The sequence below is a fragment of the Prunus mume genome, linkage group LG1, assembly GCF_029339155.1.
Source record: "Prunus mume cultivar Tortuosa linkage group LG1, ASM2933915v1, whole genome shotgun sequence".
NCBI lineage: Eukaryota > Viridiplantae > Streptophyta > Magnoliopsida > Rosales > Rosaceae > Prunus > Prunus mume.
The window spans coordinates 3,739,212-3,760,381 of NC_142698.1; the positions used below are offsets into that span (position 1 = coordinate 3,739,212).

Here is a 21,170-nt window from a genome sequence, read left to right on the forward strand (position 1 = left end):
AGGGCAATTTGGGCATTTATGCACGGCATTCGCCAGTGTGTTGGACATGTACAGGGTTCGGCTTGGATTCCAAAGTGGAATTTGGGTCGGGTCCTATTAGTTTTTGTCATTGTTTATTTTTGCACCTCCTTGCGCCTATTAAGTATGTCCAAACAAATATTGATGTAGTCAGGCAAGAATGGGTAGAATTTGTCACCAAGCAAATAGAGAGTAATCAGTGAACATATTTTTTTTACAATGTACATATATATATATATATATATATATATTTGTAATTAGTGAACAATCAACAACTAAGGATATTTATGAGTATATATGAAAGACTAATATTTGAGCATGTTAGTAATTCCCGTAAACCAACATCTCATGCTTGTGAACACGTCACAATAGTATATCTCACTGTCTTCTTATGATAGTTGAAAACAAAACATCAACTACAAATTTTTAAAATGACATGTACTTACAAAAAACACGACGGTTTATATATAAAACTGGTGTCTACCATATATTTTTAAGGAAAAAATTAATCCAGCTTAAAAATACTAAAACATGTTGTACCTATAAACCACGACCGTAAATACCCACAAAAGGATGTCTTAAATCACTACAACATCGGTAAATTTACAAAAACTGACGATGTAAATATAAACAATGTCGGTATTTACTTATAAAGGGATGTTGTAAATCTAATCCACGTCGGTTCTTCAAAACATGTGGACGTTTTAACGCTTAAAGACAGCGGTGGATTCATAAAAAGCAAGGTTGTAAGTCATAAACGACGTCGGTGTTTTTTTTACGCCGTTGTAAATGCATACAATGTCGGTTATCTTTCAATATCACAAGCAGCCATCACTGTCTCTAAATCTATTGTCGAGTCATGTATCAGAAGTGTGAGAGTAAGCCTATGAGCACCTGGCACCTGCCATTTCATATTAATATGACTTTTATATTGTATTTAATTCATAATATTCATAATAAATTTTATAAAAATTCCAAAAAATAAACCAACAACTACTATACACTCATTGAAAGATTGTCTTCCCCCTAAAGCTTTTAAAATTTAATTTTAATAAAAAATTTATTGTATTTAATTCCTAATATTCATAATAAATTCAAAAAAAAAAAACAAAAAAACAAAAAACCGAGAACTACTATGCACTCATTGAGAGATTGTCTTTCCCCCTAAAGCTTTGAAAAATGTAATTTTAGTTTTAAAAATTACAAATGATAACAAAAGTCAAAATTGTTTATAGACAAAGCACAATAATACTTATACTTTCATAACATAACCCTAAGGTTTATGTGATCCATTGGTGGCCATAAATACAAATATATGAAATCTTGATTTTAGCCTGTGAATATAGAAGGCATTGTCATAAGGAGTCCATAGCAATTTTTGGTTTATTTTTCTCATACTTGTGTATTTTTTTTATAATTGTTGTAAAATTTAGGGTTTGGGGTATATTGAAATGACGCTGGTTTTCTCTAGACTATTTTTGGTCAATTATGCCCTTGGTAACATGCGTTCAAATCTCAGAAAAACCAAAGCGCACCTAATTATTTAATATTTAAGGTGTTGGTTTATTACGGAGCGACGTGAAAAGTATTTACGACGGCGTTTTCTTTGACATAACGACGTAGTAAAGATTTACAACTTCGTGATAATTAATAAACCGCCGTAGTATATCCATATTAAATGACGATTGGTTTGTACTTTCCGTCATTTTTAAAAAGTGCAGTCCTTTGAAATTTTTGACAATGATCTAAAATTTTCAAAATTCCTCTTAACCCTAAAACATTTCGCTCTCTCTCTCTCTCTCTCTCTCTCTCTCAAATTCTAATCTTTAAGCTTTCGCTCTTTATCCTCCATCGTATCAAATTGTGCTTTCCCTCTCAAAGCATTGGTTATATTCTTTGAGCTCTTCTACATGTAAGTACAAACCCTAATCTCTTTATTTAATGATATTGCATTATGGCTTCTTAAATCAATAAATGATTTCGTTGGTTTTGGTAGCTGTTTGGGCCAAAAATTGACACACCCAAATAAAAGATGGAAGCCCAAAAAACCAGAAGAGTCCAGCCCAAGGCTCATCAGAGCAAACAAGGATGATTTGGGCCTCACAGGCCCAATATAATAGGAAGAGGGAGCCCAGGAATATGAACAATCCCACGTGACATCTCTGGGATAAAGAAAGTCAGCAATGGCGACTGTCATAGAAGAAGTGATTGAAGGGTTCATGACATCAAGTTGATTCTGAAAAAACTGAAGATCAAATCCCTCATATATATATATTCAGAGATTTTTCTTCTGTCTTTTCAGAGAAGGTAATTCTCCCAAGAAGATAAGCAAGTTACAATCTCGAGAGGGATAAGCAGGAAAGCAGGGAGCTGTCCAGAAAAGGAATCAAACTAACCATCACGGGTAAAATATCACAAGGGGCAGTTGAAATTGGGAAAGAGATTAGGTTCCTTTTCAAGAAAATCAGGGAAGTGATTTGTCGCCCAATAAATAAACACAATCACCCTACTCCAGAGAAGAAACAGTTTACTATAAATACAAGAAGGAGTGAACAGGGTAAGGGACAACCAAAAAATCAATCAAAAACAAAAACTCAAAATGATCACTTGATCTCAAAAAACCTTCAAAACACTGAAGCAACCAAAGCTCATTGAGCCACCAACACACACACAAACACAACAACAATCAATCCAACACTCAAGTCATCAATCAAACAAACAACTCAAAATCAACCAGAAGCTCACTTGAATTCCAAGTGAAAACCAGCTTTAGATTAGAATTCCCAAGGTTCAGACTTAGAAAATAAGTCATTCAAAACGAGATTTCTCTCGTTACAAATTTGGTTTAGCAAAAAACCAAGACAGGTAGAGCTTGAGCTTTTCCCAAACATGAAAACCTCAACAAATTTTACAGTGCGTTTCTAGCCCACTCAAGTCTCGAGAACAGCCACTTCGCCTTACAGATCAAGAAGCCGCAGTTTGCCCACTCAGAAGCTTCACAAAAGCTTAAGGTACATTGAAGCTCTGCCAGAATCAACCTTTGGTATCGATTTATAGTTGAAGCTTAGCAATCAAGGTTGTCAACGGTCCAGTCCAGCCCAAGCGTCTCGATCCAGCCCGGACATTTCCAGTCCAGCCCAGAACAAAACCTTCCATCTCGACAGAAATGGAGTTCCAACTGTATCTTCATCTCTCTAGCATGAATATTTATTGTTATAGTTTTGTAAAAGGCAGTTCTGCCTAAAAACAGTTTAAATTCCATCAACCATTCTGGCCAGAACAACCTCTTTATACTGAGATAAATTGTTAAAGTCCTCACCAGTCTGAGGCAAGAAAAGAACTTACTTGGGAGATATTCCTCACCCAAATTCACAATCGTTTGTTTGCAGAAATCAGTAACTTGGGGCGCAAGTTATCCATTCCAAACTAAGTCTGCTAGAATTTTTATTACTAGCAGTGGCACGCTCGCACACCAAAGAAAGCTGACTTGTTGACCAGTCTATGGTTCTCAAGGCAGTGGGGAACTTTGCCCTTCCATCATAGGAGTAAACGCAAAACGGGCAAACAGTAGCTATGGGTTCTTAACATATGTTTTGGAAGCTATGGATTCTTAATATATGTTTTGGGAGCTATGAATCGGGAATGGAATCTAAAAAACCCATTTAGTCTTGCATGATTGTCATAATAACTCTCTGTTATGGGAATATAGTGTTTGGTTGGCCACGGGTTCTTGGAAAATGATTGGGAATTGGAGATACATGTTTTGGGTTTTTGTAACCTACGACGACGGTAGATGGACCAAACCGTCATTTATACGTCGGTAGTTCAGTTACTTCGCTCGTATGAATTTTTTTTTGGATTTGGTAGCCTAAAGACAATGGTATCTACAATAACCGTTGTCTTTAGGCTACCTAAACTAGAACATTGTTCTTCAAAAGCAATACAAATTCCTGGGTCTAGGTAGCCTAAAGACAATGGTATCTCCAATAACCGTCTTCTTTAGGCTACCTAAACCCAGAACATTGGTCTTCAAAAAGCAATACAAATTTCTGGGTTTGGGTAGCCTAAAGACAACAATAATTTGAGATACCGTCGTCTGAATTATTATAATAACACGACGATTATTTTGTAAATACCATCGTCTGATACTTGTTTTGTTTTGTTTTGTTTTTTTTCAAATTAGTCTCTGTTATGTGAACATATTCGTCTATCATTGTTGGTTTTTTCACTTTATTATATATATGATTGTATAGTGTGGGAGATGGATAAGTCATGGATGCATGCAGATAGAAGATCAAAGACATATGAGTTAAGGGTGGAAGGATTTTTGAATTTTACTGTAGAAAATCTTGGAAATACAACTCATATTCATTGTCCATGTGTTAAATGTGGGAATATTTGATTGTTTAGGGTTGGAATTATAAGGGACCATTTATACTTTAATAGAATTGACCAAAGTTATAAGATTTGGACATGACACAGAGAACTTTGGGAATAGACTACTAATGCTAGTAGAAATGTGGAAGCAGATGAGCAAAGTAGGTTCATTTTTGTTTATGAAGAATTAGGGATGAATGATAATGATTTAGGCAATATTGGATATGATCCTTATCAGTTTGTCAATGTGATTGGGGATGGAGATCAGCCCATGTACCCTGGTTGCAATAAGTACACGAAGTTGTCGGCTTTGATGAAGTTGTATAATTTGAAAGCAAAACATGGGATGAGTGATGTATGTTTTAAGAATTATTGATACTTCAAGGAGATTTGCTTCTAGAAGGAAATACAATATATTCCTCTATGTACGAGGCAAATTTTTTTTTGTCTTCTTTGGGGATGAGTTATGAGAAAATCCACGCATGCCCCAATGACTGCATCTTGTATAGAAAGGATTATGAAGATTCAACTAATTGTCTTACTTGTGGTATCGCAAGGTGGAAGGAAGGCAAATATACAATCTTGAAAGAGGTGTGCCAACGAATGTGGTGTGGTATTTTCCACCAATTCCAAGGTTTAAAAGGATGTTTAAATCACGTAAAACAACTAAGAGTTTGACTTAGCATGCTGATAGAAAACCAATTGGCGGTCATATGTCTCATCCAGCGGATTCCCCATCTTGGAAACTTGTTCATAAGGTTGACCTTATTGATTTCTGGTCCTAAACAACCCGAAAATGATATTTAGCGCCTTTGATTGATGATTTAAAATCTCTGTGGGATGAGATTAGAGGAGTGTATGAAGCACACATAGGAGAATACTTTACACTCAGAGGTGTATTACTGTGGACAATTAATGATTTTATTGTCTATGAGAATTTATCTGGTTGTGTCGTTAAAGGATATAAAGCTTGTCCAATATTCGGCGATAATGCACCTAGTCACAGGTTGAAAAATGGCCACAAAATATGTTACACTGGGCATAGAAAATGGTTACCAACATATCATCCATATCGGAGGCAGCATCCAACTTTCAATAGGAAACCTGAATATGGCATGCCACCCAAGCCATTAACTGGAGAAGAAATGCTGCAGATGGTTGAAGGTATTAATTACAAATGGGGCTCGAAAAAAGGGGGAAGTGTTGGTGAAAATGACGGTGACAAAGTTTGTTGGAAGAAGAAATCAAAATTCTTTGATCTCGAGTATTGGAAATACCTTCCTGTGAGGCATGTCTTAGATGTAATACACATTGAGAAGAATGTTTGCGATAGTATCATTGGTTCATTGTTGGAGATCCTTGGAAAAAATAAAGATGGGATTGCTGCTCGGTTAGATTTATTGAACATGGCGGTCAAAATTAATTTGCAACCCGAGTATGGAGAAAGACGTACTCGCTTGCCTCCTGAGCAGTTTGCAACTCTTTTTATGGTATGAAGGTCCCTGAAGGTTATTCTTCAAATATAAAAAATCTTGTATCTTTACAAGATTCAAGACTTCTTGGCCTTAAATCTCATGATTGTCATACCTTGATGCAACAATTGCTCCCTATGGCAATTCGTGCTGTTTTGGAGAAGCCTGCAAGGTATGCAATAACTCGTTTATGCTTCTTCTTCAATGCTATATGTGCAAAGACGGTATATGTTTTCAAGCTAGATAAGTTGGAAGAAGATGTAGTACTTACTTTGTGTTTGCTTGAGAAATACTTTCCCCCTTCATTCTTTGATATCATGGTTCATCTAGTTGTACATCTTGTCAAAGAAGTTCATCTATGTGGGCCAATTTATTTTAGATGGATGTATCCGTTCGAAAGATATATGAAAGTGCTAAAGGGGTATATTTAGAATCGTACTCATGTCGAAGGTTGCTTTGTTGAGCAATATATAGCTGAAGAAACTGTAGAGTTTTGCACCTAGCATTTATATGATGTTAGTATAGTTGGAGTGTCATTAAGCCAGAAGATTGGAGTTTCAAAGCCATTATCAGATTGCATAGTGACCTTAGTTGATCGAGACCTATTGAACCAAGCATATCTATATGTCTTGAAGAATACGGAGGAATTCCTACCTTATATCGAGTATGAGTTTTATTCTTTAAGTAGCCATTTTAAATTATTCCTTTTGTTTATCTTATATACAAGGGACCGTAATGCTTGATTTTTTCGTGTTATGTAGGGAATATATGATCCAGTTAACAAATTGCAAAAACAAATGTCTAAATCATAACCAACGTTGTATTTTAACAAACGACGTGGAATGACTATGTAAAAGACCATACATAAATAAAAAGCACCATTTGAAAAAGAAAACACGTCGGTTAATTAAAATTCATATTACATGATGGCTAATAGATATTACCAACAATGACGGTCATGAAAATAATTCACGTCATAGATTTACAAATAACACTATGAAGCAGTGCTCCAACTGACGAATTTTAGGACAACACTACTTCTATCGATAAATACATACCGTCGTTTAAAGAGCACAATAAAGGAAACTCAGTTCCATTACCTATCGTGATAGCTCTTCTAAACGTTACTTAAACGACAAAAATTGACGTCTCAGAGAATACACACATCAATGAGGGTTTTAAAAGCGCCTTTTAAAAGGCCAACCACGTCCATTTCTATACGCTTACCGACGTGGTAAGTTAAATAACAACGACGGACAATTGGACACTACGGACATGGTGAATAGATTAACCACAGCGGTTAGTTTACAATAATCACCGTTCAAACTTTTATCCACAACGGTTTACTTCCATTGCACGCCGTGAAAAGTATCTTTAATGGCCGTGTCGAAATATGTCGTGTTTAGGGAATGTTACATTGGTGGATAATAAAATTGTGCCACGTTGACCCCTTCAAACGTCAGTGTTTTTCAAAAAGTGTCGTCTAAGGTTGTCCAAGTCGTCATTTTTGCTTCCTTTAAAAAAAAAAAATTCAATTAGACGTCGGTTCTTGTAGGACATCATCGTTGTATATTGGTAATTCTTGACATGTAATATCCTTTACACGTCTGTTCTTTTTTGTAAGCGTTGTCTAAGATTGTCAAAGTTTTCTTTTTTTGCATTTTTAAGGAATTTAGATGTCGGTTTTTGTTTTTAATTGACATAGTATAGCTTAACCACGATAGTTTCAACGTTATAAACAACGGTATGTTTTCAAATAAAGACGAGGTTAACTGTTTTTACGTCGGCATATATGGAGTTCTAGACATGTAATCCACTTTAGACATCTCTATTTTGCTAAAAACTGTAGCCTAAGGTTGTCGAAGTTTTCCTTTTTTGCTATTTTTATAGTCATTAGACGTTGGTGTGTCTTTTGATATGATGTTGTATGTCTTAATGACATTGGTTATTTGCCATCATTGTTTTATGTATCAAAAGATGGCGGTTGATTTCAAGACAATTTAAAAACCTTATAGAGGACAATCAGTGGCGAACCCACAGAGGCGTAAGGAGGTGCAGCTGTACCTCCCTTCCCCCGAAAAAGCCTTAGAGGTACCATATTTGCCCCTCTACTCTAGTGCCCACCGACTGCTCGAGAAAATGCCTGAAAGATGTTCTTGTTTTGCTCGAGAGATTGTGTTCTGTTTTGTTTCTGCTTGTTAGCTCACGTGCAAGCTCACTTTGGAGAGAGGCTGAGGTGTTTTGCCTGAACCTATTATTGTTTTGCAAATTTCAAGTGTTGAGGAAGTGTCTAACAGAGGTGGGGGGCGTGAGGCGATGAAGAAGACCTTCTTTTTCTCAAATAATTTGACACAAACGGTGTCGTTTGCATTATTGTAGTGATTCTTTTTCATTAATGAAACAATCTGTTTTGGCTTTATGTTGTAAAATCAAACAGTGCATTTTGAATTGTTTTTTAATGAAACGGTGCGGTTGTGTTTAAAAAGGAATAACCACCTTTTTGTTTTAAAATAAGACAATACACATTTCTGAAATAAACCATGCTTGCTTGTAACAATTTTTTTGTTTTTTTTTTGTTTTTTCAGGGAACAAAACATTTAGGTACAAGTTATTACCTACAAGTAAGTGGCTCTAACCCTTTTGAATATTTGTCCATTCCTAGAAAAATTTCTAGATCCACCACTAATGACAGTGGATTCTGTCGTCTATTTCTATTTTTGTAATAGTGATAGGTCTAACATCAAAATTAAGACAATTTGACGTCCCTCCACTAACGATCACGCAAGATCAAAAAAACTCTGTCATAGGCATCCCAACTAAGATTGCAAACTCAGAATAATCAAAAAGAGATAAAACTTGAAAAAAATCAAACCATAACAATACAAATAAAACTCTCATAAAAGGAGAGATGAAAAGCTTTCACAAAGGATAGATGAAAAACTCACACAAAGAAGAGGTGAAAAGCTCTCACAAAAGGAAAGGTAAAAACTACATAGAGAACCCAAAGAATCTCTGTAACTTATTCCGAATATAAAGAAACTGCTAAAAGGATGGTGGTGGAGATTCGACACCGAGACCCTGTGATGGTTGAAGGAAAATCATAACAAAACGAAGACAAATAGGGAAAATATTTTGTCTCTGAAAATGAGGGGAGAAGAGAGGGTGGAATAGAAGAGGCGAAAGGGGAGGAAGAACAATGGTTTCTTCCCCCTCAAAGTGAAAATGGCTCTAGAATGGTTTTTAGGAGGGAGGGTGAAAGTTTTTCTGCCATAACTCACATTAACCATTTGAGAGTAAGGATTCTTTCAAATTTATTGTGCATTTAATATTTACTTATTTATTAAGAGTTTCTAAGTTCACCCCATGTTCTAAGTTCACCCCAACTTCTAATTTAAATTTTCATAATTTCTAAGAAAACCCCAATATCTTCCTAAACTACCCTTAAATACACCTCTGTTAAAAAATAAAAAATGAAGGAGTTATTCTGTTTAAACCCCACACTTTTCTTTGTTAAGTCCAATACTTAAATAATTAAACAATATTTATAGTATACATGAGATTTTGTCGTTTTCACAAGGCTGTTTTTATCATATGATTAGATCATATGAGAAATTATAGTTTGTTTGGTTTCATTTTCTGATGACAGTGAACCAATGACCACAACATCTTATTTTATTTTTTACCCAACAAAAAATGGTAAATTATCAGACATTGTTAAACCAACCCTACATCAAATACTCAACTTACAATCTCAAATTATCTTCTTTGCATTACGTGACTTATTTTAATTGCTTATTAAAAAGGTTAACTAATAAGACAAAGAGGTGTGTGGCGAACCTCAGAGCATTGACATGCAAGTTTACGGGACTAGCCTCCATTAGCAAAGGATACTTCATGCTTAAAACTTCATAAAAGTTTACGAACCCAATAGGTTGGATGAAAATAAAACTACTATGACAAAACATCTAATAGTAAGGGATCAATATACATCAAGATGTACATCAAATGAATCGATACGCTCTTTCCAATTGTCAATGCGATCTCGATATGGACTATACCAATCAAATGCTTTGACGTTGGAAATATCAAGCCAATGATTGATAACATGTGGCATAGGATGGTGTGGTTGCAAGTGTAGCTGTCAAAATAAAATAAAGTTGTCAAATGTATAGTTAAAAACAACAAACAAATTTCATGAGGCAAAATTGTCAGCTATAAATAGAAAAAATTTACATTAATACCTGCATAAAGTGTTTCTCAAACAATTCGATGGAAATTTCCCGACGTTGATATTCAGGCAAAGGATGACTTTGCATTGGTAGAAACATGAGAGATATGATGTTTGAAAAATGCATCAAGACCACATTGTAACAATCTGCAATAAGGTAACCCATTTCTGGTATGAGCATCCACCTATCTTCTAAAGAGTAATCATCAAAATAATCCAAATGGTACTCTACCTCACGCTTACTTTCAACACTTTGGAAGATGAATTCATAAAGAAATTCATCGTTTTTCAACTCATTCAGTAACTCCCTCCTTACCTTACGCCAAGAATTCTCCATGTAAACTAGAAACTTAGCAATGGCTCTGAAGCCACAATTGCATCAAATTTCACATCTTTGGCCCCTATAATAATAGCCCTTCAAGATATTCAGCAGAATGATGGTTATAAACTCCACATACAACCTCAACTTTCCACTCATCTCTGGAACCAATATTTAACCCCTTCAGCTGAAACGGGCAACCACACTTCTTTGTACCAGTGTTTTTAGGACCCTTTTTGTTTTTTGTTTTTTTTTACCGATGATCAATACTTACATCTTTGCATTAGAATTTATTGGTTGTTTGTCATCTGAGTCTACTTTAGGCTTCTTAATATAATGCCCACCTTTCTCACAACCTAAAGTAACTCTAGCTCTCCTCATTATATTTTTCCCAGCTCTATTAGACTTTTAATGACAACTACTATGCCACACTTTCGTCCTTGCGCATAACTCCAATTAAGCAATGCTTCTCGACTATTAAATATCTATATAAAAGCATATATGGTGGTTGTAAAAGATTATCAACCACTCATAAGTTACAACATCATAACAATAGTTTATTTACCTCATCAGTTGTGAATTGTTTAGTTGTGTCCAAAACACTTTTTGTCCTGATACCATGGCTTGGAGTAAAAGTATTTTGTTGTGGCTGCCACCAAAAAACAAAACACAGCTCCAATGAAGGACACTCTGGCACAGGAATAATATTGCACGAGAGAATATACTCTAACATAGGTAGCTTTGCATTCTCCAACAGACATTCTATATGTCACGACACAACATTCATGAAATGTTAAGCAAACACTACAAACAATAGGAAGAAGCATATATCTAAATTGAATAGTGGGGGAAAAGATGAAGAAGACCCTTCTTTTTTGAGAAGAAGATGAAAGTCCCTGTGCTTGTTGCAAGAGAAATAGACTCGCTAACTAATACAATATATCGTTTGTTGTCAATGGAAAGAGACCCTAGACCAAATAAATATTTCTAGATTATAAATTAAATGAGGAGTGTTATTAATCCATACGTTATGAGTTTATAGGTTATGGATGCCCATAATAATAGCCACTATTAACCTATCATAATGACCATTATTATATACTTGTAACCTACCAATTATTGTTGGTAAATGATTTAGGACTCTCTACCCCTATAAATAGTGGATCCAAATATGAATGGAATACAAGTTGATTTGAGCAAATTATATTGCCTCTTTCTTCCTCTTATCTCTCCTTACAAATTCCCTAGTTTCACAACACGTTATCAACACGAAAGCTCTTGGTAATGTTCTTCTCTATAGCTTACATTCATCCATATATATTTTTTCTTTTATCTACAAAACTCGATGACGGCTAATTTTTTTTTTTTTTTAAATCATGTTTTTGACATGATTTAAATTGCCGAGAGTACCACCTAATTTAAAGTCTGTATGCTTATGGGTCCTCCAATGAATGCATGAACATGTAGTTTTTGTTGTTGTTGTTATATGACCACTATTAATTGAAAACTTGTATGCATGCATGTGTTAGCTATGTAAAACATGAGTAGTATGCAATTTATTTATTTATTTATTTTCTACTTTGAAGTTTTTATTTTATTTAAACACAATATGTTATGATGACTTTTTTTTTCTTTTTAACAAGAGATCAGGGCCTGAAGTTCCTCGATACTCATAATAGATAAGGACCTGAAGTTCTTTATTGAATCAGAACCTAAGTTTCTATGATTCAAAATAATTGAAGGCATGAAGTTCCTCAATTCTAATTGTCTAAACATCCCAAACCAAAAGTTTTGGTGATTATATTTATGTTTTACTATATCAACAATTGTTCTTGAGCTCTAACATATTCCATTTTCTTTTATATAGAAAATGTCGAACTTGACAAAGCTCGAATTTGTTGCACTTGAAATCTCTGGAAAGGACTACCTTTCATGGATCAATGATGCTGAGGTTCATCTTGAGGCTATGAACCTAGGGGAAACCATTAAGGAAGGCAATGAGGCATCCTTTGTGGATCCAGCGAAAGCCATAATTTTTCTCAGACGCCACATCCATGAAGGATTAAAGTGTGAATACCTTACAGTCAAGGATCCGTTGGCCCTTTGGGGAAATCTCAAGGAAATATATGACCATCAGAGGACGGTTATTCTTCCTAAGGCTCGCCAGGACTGAATGTACTTGTGTCTACAAGATTTCAAATCAGTGGCTGACTATAATTATGCTCTATTTAGAAGTAGCTCCAAGTTATGACTTTGTGGAGAGAATATAACTGATGCAGACCTATTGGAGAAAACTTTCACCACATTTTATTCCTCAAATGTGGTTTTGCAACAACAATATCGAGAGCGAGGTTTCCACAAGTATTCAGAACTCATATATTGTCTACTTCTAGCTGAACAGAATAATGAGCTTCTGATGCAAAACCATCAGTCCCATCCAACTGGATCTGCACCACTCCATGAAGTGAATGCTACCTTGACACCATTTCATGAGGCATATGCTACCTCATCACATGGCGACAGTCGTCGAGGATGTAGTCGTGGTAAGGGTATCCATAATGGTCAAGACCAAAATAGTAATAGCAACCGCTTGGGTCCAAGAAATACCCAAGCATCCCATAACCACCAGAAGTGGAACAAACAAGACAAGGCAAATGGCTCCCAACCTTCAGCTGACAGGGTGATTGAGGAAGCATGTCATAGGTGTGGTACAAATGGGCATTGGGCACGTGTATGTTGCACGCCAAAACATTTGGTTGATATTTACCAAGCCTCAATCAAGGGCAAAGAAAACAAGGTTGAGACATATTGGGTGGATGCTGATCCAATAGAGTTAGAACCAGTGGATGCAACTCACCTTGATGTTTTAGACTTCTTTGTTGATACTGATGGCAAATCTTTTGATCCTATGATTGGTGGTGGGATGCTCCCCAATTAATTTTGTTGTTTATTTTTTCTTCGCTTTTATGTTGTTTGAGCTAAGTTTATTTCCTGTTTATTTGTCTTTTTCCTTTTCACATGTTAGTTTGGATCTTTTTCATTGAATAAAATTGAATAAAAGACTTTATTTGTATTTTTTTTCCGAATAACATTTTAATGTATATATATATTTTCTTATAAATTTGAAGGCATGGAAAACAATCATGGATGCTCTCGTTTTGGGAGAAATGATGAAGATATTTGTCTTGCGGATAGTGCAACTACACACACAATTCTTCGAGATAAAAAATATTTTGATAATTTACATTTATCAAAAGCAAAGGTAACTACCATACTAGGTTCTGCAAACCTAATTGACGGCTCTGGAAGAGCTCAAATTTTGTTACCTAATGGGACTCAATTCTCCATTGATAATGCTTTGTACTCTTTGAGATCGAGAAGAAATTTACTTAGCTTTAAAGACATTCGAATGAACGGATACCATACTGAAACTAGAAAGGATCACAATATGGAGTATCTTTGCATTACCTCCAATATCAACAGCCAGAGGCAAATATTGGAAACACTTCCTGCTTTCTCTTCTGGGTTGTATTATACAACCATCAAAGCAGTTGAAGTCCATGCTATCATGAACCAGAAGTTCATTGACCCAACGACTTTCATGCTTTAGCATGATCGTCTTGGGCATCCTGGATCCACAATGATGCATAGGATTATTTCAAATTCAAATGGACATCCTTTAAAGCCTTACCATAGTACTTTGTCCATTGACAGTCTTGCAAAGCTTGCTCCCAAGGGAAATTGATCATTAGACCATCTTTGTCAAAACTTGGCTTTGAATGTCCATCTTTCTTACAGAGAATTCAAGCGGATATTTGTGGGCCAATTCACCCATCTTGTGGACCATTTTGTTATTTTATGGTTTTAATCAATGCATCTACAAGATGGTCACACATTTGCCTATTGTCAACTCACAATGTTGCTTTTGCTAGGCTCCTTGCTCAGATATTTAAATTACGAGCACAATTCCCTGATTATCCAATAAAGTCAATTCGACTTGATAATGCTGGTGAGTTTACCTCCCAAACTTTTGATGCTTATTGCATGTCACTTGGGATTGATGTTGAGCACCTAGTTCCCCATGTCCATACTCAAAATGGATTAGCAGAAGCTTTTATTGAGCATCTCTAGTTCATCGCTCGCACTTTGCTATTGAAGACAAAGTTGCCAACTTCTGCTTGGGGACATGCAATTTTACATGCAGCAACTTTAGTCCGTTTGAGGCCCGTTGCCAAACACCAATTCTCCCTTTTTTACAACTTGCCTTTGGGAAATATATCATATTTAAGGGTTTTTGGTTGTGCAGTTTATGTGCCAATTGACCCCTACAATGCACTAAAATGGGTCCTCAACATCGATTGGGAATATACATTGGTTTTGATTCATCAACTCTTATTCGCTATCTCGAACCTATGACATGAGATACTTTTACAGCATGCTTTGCGAACTGTCACTATGATGAGACATTCTTCCCGCCGTTAGGGGAGAAAAGCCCGTTCCTGAAGAACGGCGTGAATTAGGTTGGAACATATCCATTATGTCTCATCTTGACCCTCGTACAACTCAAAGTGAAAATGAAGTACGAAAGATTCTCCACCTTTAGCAAATTGCTAATCAAATGTCAGATGCATTCACTGACACAAGAAAAGTGACAAAATCACATATACATGTAGCAAATACACTAGCAAGGATTGATATCCCAATCGTATTAACCAATGTCGCAGCAAACGAATCATTTACTGCATGCTTGAAGCGAGGTAGACCCATTGGTTCGAAGGACTCAGCTCTAAGAAAGCGAAAATCGAACGCATATTCCAACTACAATGAAAATGCTTATGAAGATATTATTGGGAAAGAGATTGACCTTGAACCTACAATTCATCCAGAAAGTGAAAGTGTCATTGAAAATACACAAGCCACTGAAGAGAAAAAGATACCTAATACAGAAATTTCTGTAAATTTCACATGCAATGATGAATTGTGGGACCATAGTGAAATGGTTATCGATGATATTTTTTCTTTCGCAGTAGCTGCTGAAATTATAAAAGGTCATGAAGATATTGAACCACGATCTGTTGATGAATGCAAAGAGAGGCCTGATTGGCCAAAGTGGAAAGACGCAATCCAAGTTGAGTTAAATTCCTTGGAAAAATGTGGTGTATTCGGACCTGTGGTTCAAACACCACAAGGTGTAAAACCTGTGGGATATAAATGGGTATTCACAAGAAAGCGTAATGAGAAAAATGAGATTGCAAGGTATAAGGCACGACCTGTTGTGCAAGGCTTTTCTCAAAGGCCTGGGATTGATTATGAAGAAACATATTCTCCTGTTATGGATGCAATTACGTTCTGTTATTTATTAAGTCTAGCAGTTTCAGAAAAACTTGACATGCGTCTTATGGACGTTGTTACTGCATACTTATATGGGGAGTTAGATGCCAATATTTAAATGAAAGTCCCAGAAGGACTCAAGTTGGCAGAATCAAACACTAAATCACGGAACATGTACTCCATTAAGTTAAGACGTTCACTAAATGGGTTGAAACAATCTGGACGAATGTGGTATAACCGTCTTAGTGAATATTTGATTCAGGAAGGCTACATCAATGATCCCATATGCCCTTGTGTTTTTATAAAGAAATCAAATTCTGGATTTGCAATCGTAGTAGTGTATGTCAACGACATGGACTTAATTGGAAATCTTGAAGAGATCATTAAAACTGCTGAATATTTAAAGTGTGAATTTGAGATGAAAGACCTTGGAAAAACTAAATATTGTTTGAGCTTGCAAATCGAGCATCATCCCAATGGTATTCTTGTCCATCAATCAGCTTACATTGAAATTTTTTTGAAGCGATTTTATATGGATAATGCTCACTCATTGAGCACTCCAATGGTAGTTCGTCCATTAGACACAAATAAAGATCCATTCCGTCCTAAAGAGGATGATGAAATGATACTTGGTCCAGAAGTACCATATCTTAGTTCGATAGGTGCTTTATTATATTTAGCCCAATGTACTAGGCTAGATATTGCATTTTCAATAAATTTATTGGCCAGGTATAGCTCAGCTCTAACACGTAGACACTGGAATCGTATAAAGCATATCTTGCGCTACCTTCGCGGAACAATTGATATGGGCCTGTTTTATTCAATTGAACCTTCCAGCGGTCCAAATCTTGTTGGATACACGGATTCTGGGTATCTCTCTGATCCACATAAGGGTCGCTCCCAAACTGGTTATCTGTTTACTTGTGGGAACACAGCGATCTCATGGCGATCTACAAAAAAAACTATGGTTGCTACCTCTTCTAATCATGCAGAAATTCTTGCGCGCCATGAGGCCAATAGAGAATGTGTTTGGTTAAGATCCCTAGTTCATCATATTCAAAAAACATGTGATCTTTCTTCAACAACAAAACCTCCGACAATCATGTATGAAGACAATGCTGCTTGTATAGCTCAAATTAAAGAAGGGTTTATCAAGGGTGACAGAACCAAAAATATACCACCAAAGTTCTTTTATCCATATGAGCTTTAGAAGAATTAAGAGATTGAAGTCAAGCAAATTCGTTCCCAAGATACCCTAGTAGACCTCTTCACCAAAGCTCTTCTGAAGTCTATATTTCAGAAGTTGGTATATGGTATAGGGATGCGATGACTTTACAAGCAGTCAGATTGTTGAAGATCAGAGGAGATATCAATCAAGGAAACTCCTCAGTTTTACTACATCAGATGTATGTGCAATGTACTCTTTTTTCCTTCGATCAGGTTTTTATTCCATGTGGTTTTTCCTGACAAGGTTTTTAACGAGGCAACATTTAGCACGTCCAACATGATGTCAGCGTATGGTGGACATCTAAGGGGGAGTGTTATAAATCCATACGTTATGGGTTTATAGGTTATGGATGCCCACAATAATAGTCACTATTAACCTATCATAATACCCATCATTATATACTTGTAACCTACCAATTATGGTTGGTAAATGATTTAGGACTCTCTACCCCTATAAATAGTGGATCCAAATATGAATGGAATACAAGTTGATTTGAGCAAATTATACTGCCTCTTTCTTCCTCTTATCTCTCCTTACAAATTCCCTAGTTTCACAACAAGGATATATTTATTTGTATTTTAGACAAGAAGGTGCAACTTAATTATCACAGCAAGAACAAATTTCACTTACACAAAGGTACAGTAATAATCTACTGTTTATTTTTGAGCATATAAGAAGTCAAGTAAATATAAATTTTTAAATAAAAATCAAAACAGCCCATAAGTCCCATTTCGGCTATAAACCACATTAGAATTCCAAGAGATTTTCTCAAACCCAACTAATGACACATGAACCTTAACGAAATTCCAATGAAAATAGAAAAATAAGATTGAAACTAGAACAAGAGAAGTCAAATATAATAACCCAATCCTAAATTATTATTTAATTAATAAATTATTCTATTAAAAGACAATTTTATCCGATAATATTTAAATGGGTTTAAAAGTTGACTTTTTGTTTAGGAAAGAATTTGGGGATGGTAGTAGTACTTTGCGTAGAGCACATCGAGATGAGTCTGTAGACACGTAGTGGGCTCAAATCAGAGTTGTAACGAAGAAGTTATAATCTATGGAAGCCCAGTGGCATAACAGTAAATATTTCGAAGATCAGTTTTTAAAAACCCATATTTTTCTTCTCTTTCTCCCTCTCCCTATGCGTTCAAAACAGCCCCCCTTGCTATTACTATTCATTATGTGGCTTTTTGGGCCACCCCTATCGTGTCCGACCACCCTCGGCCACAAGGGCGATACCAAAAGAACCAACGCAACGTTGCCTACCCATCCCGATCCTTCCCAGCTGCCTGTGCTCGCCGGAATATCGAGAAAAGTTGCCAATTTTACCCAAAACTTCTCGGAGTTCGTTCGAGCAATTCCAGCCACCATTTTCATCGATCTATGTATGCTTTTCCATCATCTCAAATGTGTTCTAGCTGATGGTTGGGTTGATTAGGATCAATTTCTGTTTGAAACTCAAACTATCGCTTAAAGTTTCAACCTGTTTTGGCTCATATTTTTGGCAAGTTTCGATCACTTTTTGGCCATGGTCCAAGAACAAAAGTTGCTCCACTCATTGTTCTGATTGTGTGGGTATAGGTCTTGACCGGCGGTTTGAAGATTTTCCGCTTGTCGAAATTACTATGGACACCCACAAGCTACCGGCGAGTGTGGCAGCTCCTAAGCCACTTCATGGCTAGTCTTTGAGTCCTAAAATGACCCCCATGTCTTCTCGAGCACAATAGTATGCTCGGATTTGAATTTGGTTATCGTTTGCTTGTCAATCGGATATCGTATATTGGGCATTATCCGGGTTTGATATGTTCGGACTTTTAGATCGACTCCATTTTCATATATGTTGATCTAGGCATCTCTAGGATTGTGTAGGAATTTGCGGATTGTGAATCCGAGTCTCGGATGTTCCAATTCAATGACTTAAAGGTTGTGTTAAATGATAACCGTCTGATCGTGAGCAATTCTACCGTTTGTTTCAGACAAAACTTGAAGGACACGTATTGCAGACCTTGTTGAACCTGTTGGAACTCTCGAATCGTAAATCGTGGTCGTGGGCCCGGGGCCCAATTGACCAAGTTTGGGCAGTTTGACCCCTCGGTTAACAGTGAATCTTCCGAGGTAGTTCCACCCTTCCAGAAGTACTAGAACGACCTTATAAACAAGTCTCGACTGTTATTTGAGTTATTTTGATTATGTTGGAATTATGAGATTGTTTTATAGTATCTTATGGAATTCTTGGATATTATTTTGATAATTGAAGTTATGGAATAGATGAGCATGGAATACTTGATTGGTGGGTTGTGAAGATGAGCCGTGGGTCTCGGCTATATTTATTAGGGAATGAGTGCATGTTTGTTTTTAAGTGTACTTCGCCCTTTTAATATGGAATTTCTTGCATAAGTGAGTTTTGATTAAAAAAAATTATTTAATTTGGGTTAATAAGGATATGGGATCACTAAGGGTTAATATTTTTACATTATTTATTATTATTATTTTTACATTATTATTAAAGTATATGACTTAGTGATATTGGATTATTTAAATGTACTTGAGAACTAATTTTTTTGGAAAGTTGATAAAAGATTTGGAAAATGGATTTGTGAAATAAGGAAAAGTTTATGATAAGTTTCGGAATATGGTTTTCAAACCCACCACAGGAGTAATCCCCAGTTAGCTTTGAAACAATAATCTCATTTATGACAATGCCCTACGAGTTTCAAGAACGCTTGAACCTTGTGGTGCAAGGATATGCGTTCTCGGGCTGACTATATGTCCCCCGAGTTCTGCGATGATGTGCACTCTTTGGCTGACTACATGTCTCTTGAGTTCTGCTAGGAATGCGGCTCGAGTTGACTTTGTGTTTCCGAGGTATGCGAGGATGTGTTGCTTATGTGACACTTGAAATTGACGGAATATTATTGGTCTTGACAAAATATTAGTGGAATTGACAAATCGTGAATGGGGGTATGCCTAGGTGGAGAGTATTTGAGTTTTGAGATGTTTTGAACTAAAATTGATGATTTTATTTTGGTATTTATTGGTGAAGGTTTTAATATATGTTTTCCAACTTATGAGACAAGGATTGAGAGTTTTCTAAGTTTTAAGGATTTTATATAGTTGACAATTATTTTCTTAAGTAATGAATTTTTTTTTACATGTGAAATGGGGAAACATATTTTAGTTAAATTGTCAAAATTGACATTAAGGTTTCATGTGGTCAATGTTATTTTAATAATTTTATCGATTTCCTACTTATAAGTAATAAGTTAATTATATATATATATATACTAGCCTTTCCGCATGCATTTTCGCATTTGCAAGAGGTTTTTTTATAAAAAAAATTTAAATTTATTTTAGAATTAAAAAAGATAATGGGTAGTTGTGTTCCATATAAGATCCATTATCTGATTTTTTTTTTAATTTTAATTTTTTTAATATAAAAAAGTTTAAATTTACCATATTATCATCATTTAATTAATAATTTTAATTCTTAATATTTGTATTAACTAATGGCATTTTCTAGTATTTTGAATGTTTTACCATTCTCTGCTTTTTTCTTTATATATATATATATATATTTATTTATGCACATGTGAGAGGAGTGGAAGATTGTTCTGAAATCAATAGCCCTTGCTTGGGTTTCAGCAAATTGAGTTGAACTACAATGGCTTGATTCTTTAGTAAGGGTACATAGGCAACCTATAATTACTAGTGCAACCACAAGATCAAGTGTTGAAAATTTGTTCAATTGAGTTATATTGGAACTTGATAACGTATTCATGTTGTTCTAAGAGTTGTAACCAGATTCAGATGACATAATGATTTATTTGGTATAAAGAGGTCTGAAACTATTTAAAGTTATTTGTCTAATGCATGCTGAACGATTGGGATTTGAATTTATATATTTTTACAGGTGGAAATTTTTAAGGGAAATGTCTTTTTTCAAGGGAAAGTCTGCCGGTTTTCCAGCAGAAGTTAAACCCTTAAGTGTGTTTTTTGTTTTGTGGTTCAGGGCAAGAGGGGTATTCTGGATATTTATGCTCGACACCTGCGAGGTGTAGGACACACATAGGGTTTGACACAGATTCCAAAGTAAAATTTGGTTTGGGTCATATCATCAAACTTGTAACCCCACAAGTTCATTTTAAAATCCACAAGCTTTAAATGGATAGTTGGTTGTGTACTTGAA

General features: G+C 35.6%; 1 protein-coding gene and 1 pseudogene across 1 annotated transcript; one reads left to right on the forward strand and one right to left on the reverse strand.

The window, feature by feature from the left end:
• Window positions 1-9,846: 9,846 nt before the first annotated feature.
• On the reverse strand, window positions 9,847-10,432 carry LOC148920725 (uncharacterized). Its single transcript, XM_089046954.1, has 2 exons — window positions 10,109-10,432; window positions 9,847-10,005 (listed from the first exon to the last, which is right to left on the reverse strand). The coding sequence occupies exons 1-2, from the start codon at window positions 10,430-10,432 to the stop codon at window positions 9,847-9,849; spliced, it is 483 nt and encodes a 160-aa protein (XP_088903080.1).
• A 1,852-nt stretch (window positions 10,433-12,284) lies between these two features.
• On the forward strand, window positions 12,285-13,352 carry LOC148920726 (uncharacterized; annotated as a pseudogene).
• Window positions 13,353-21,170: the final 7,818 nt, after the last annotated feature.

Coding starts and splice junctions, on each gene's coding strand:
- LOC148920725 (XM_089046954.1), bottom strand. CDS start 10,432: ATGGAGAATTCTTGGCGTAAGGTAAGGAGGGAGTTACTGAATGAGTTG. Junction 10,006..10,108: donor TTGAGAAACACTTTATGCAG/GTATTAATGTAA, acceptor TTATTTTGACAG/CTACACTTGCAACCACACCA.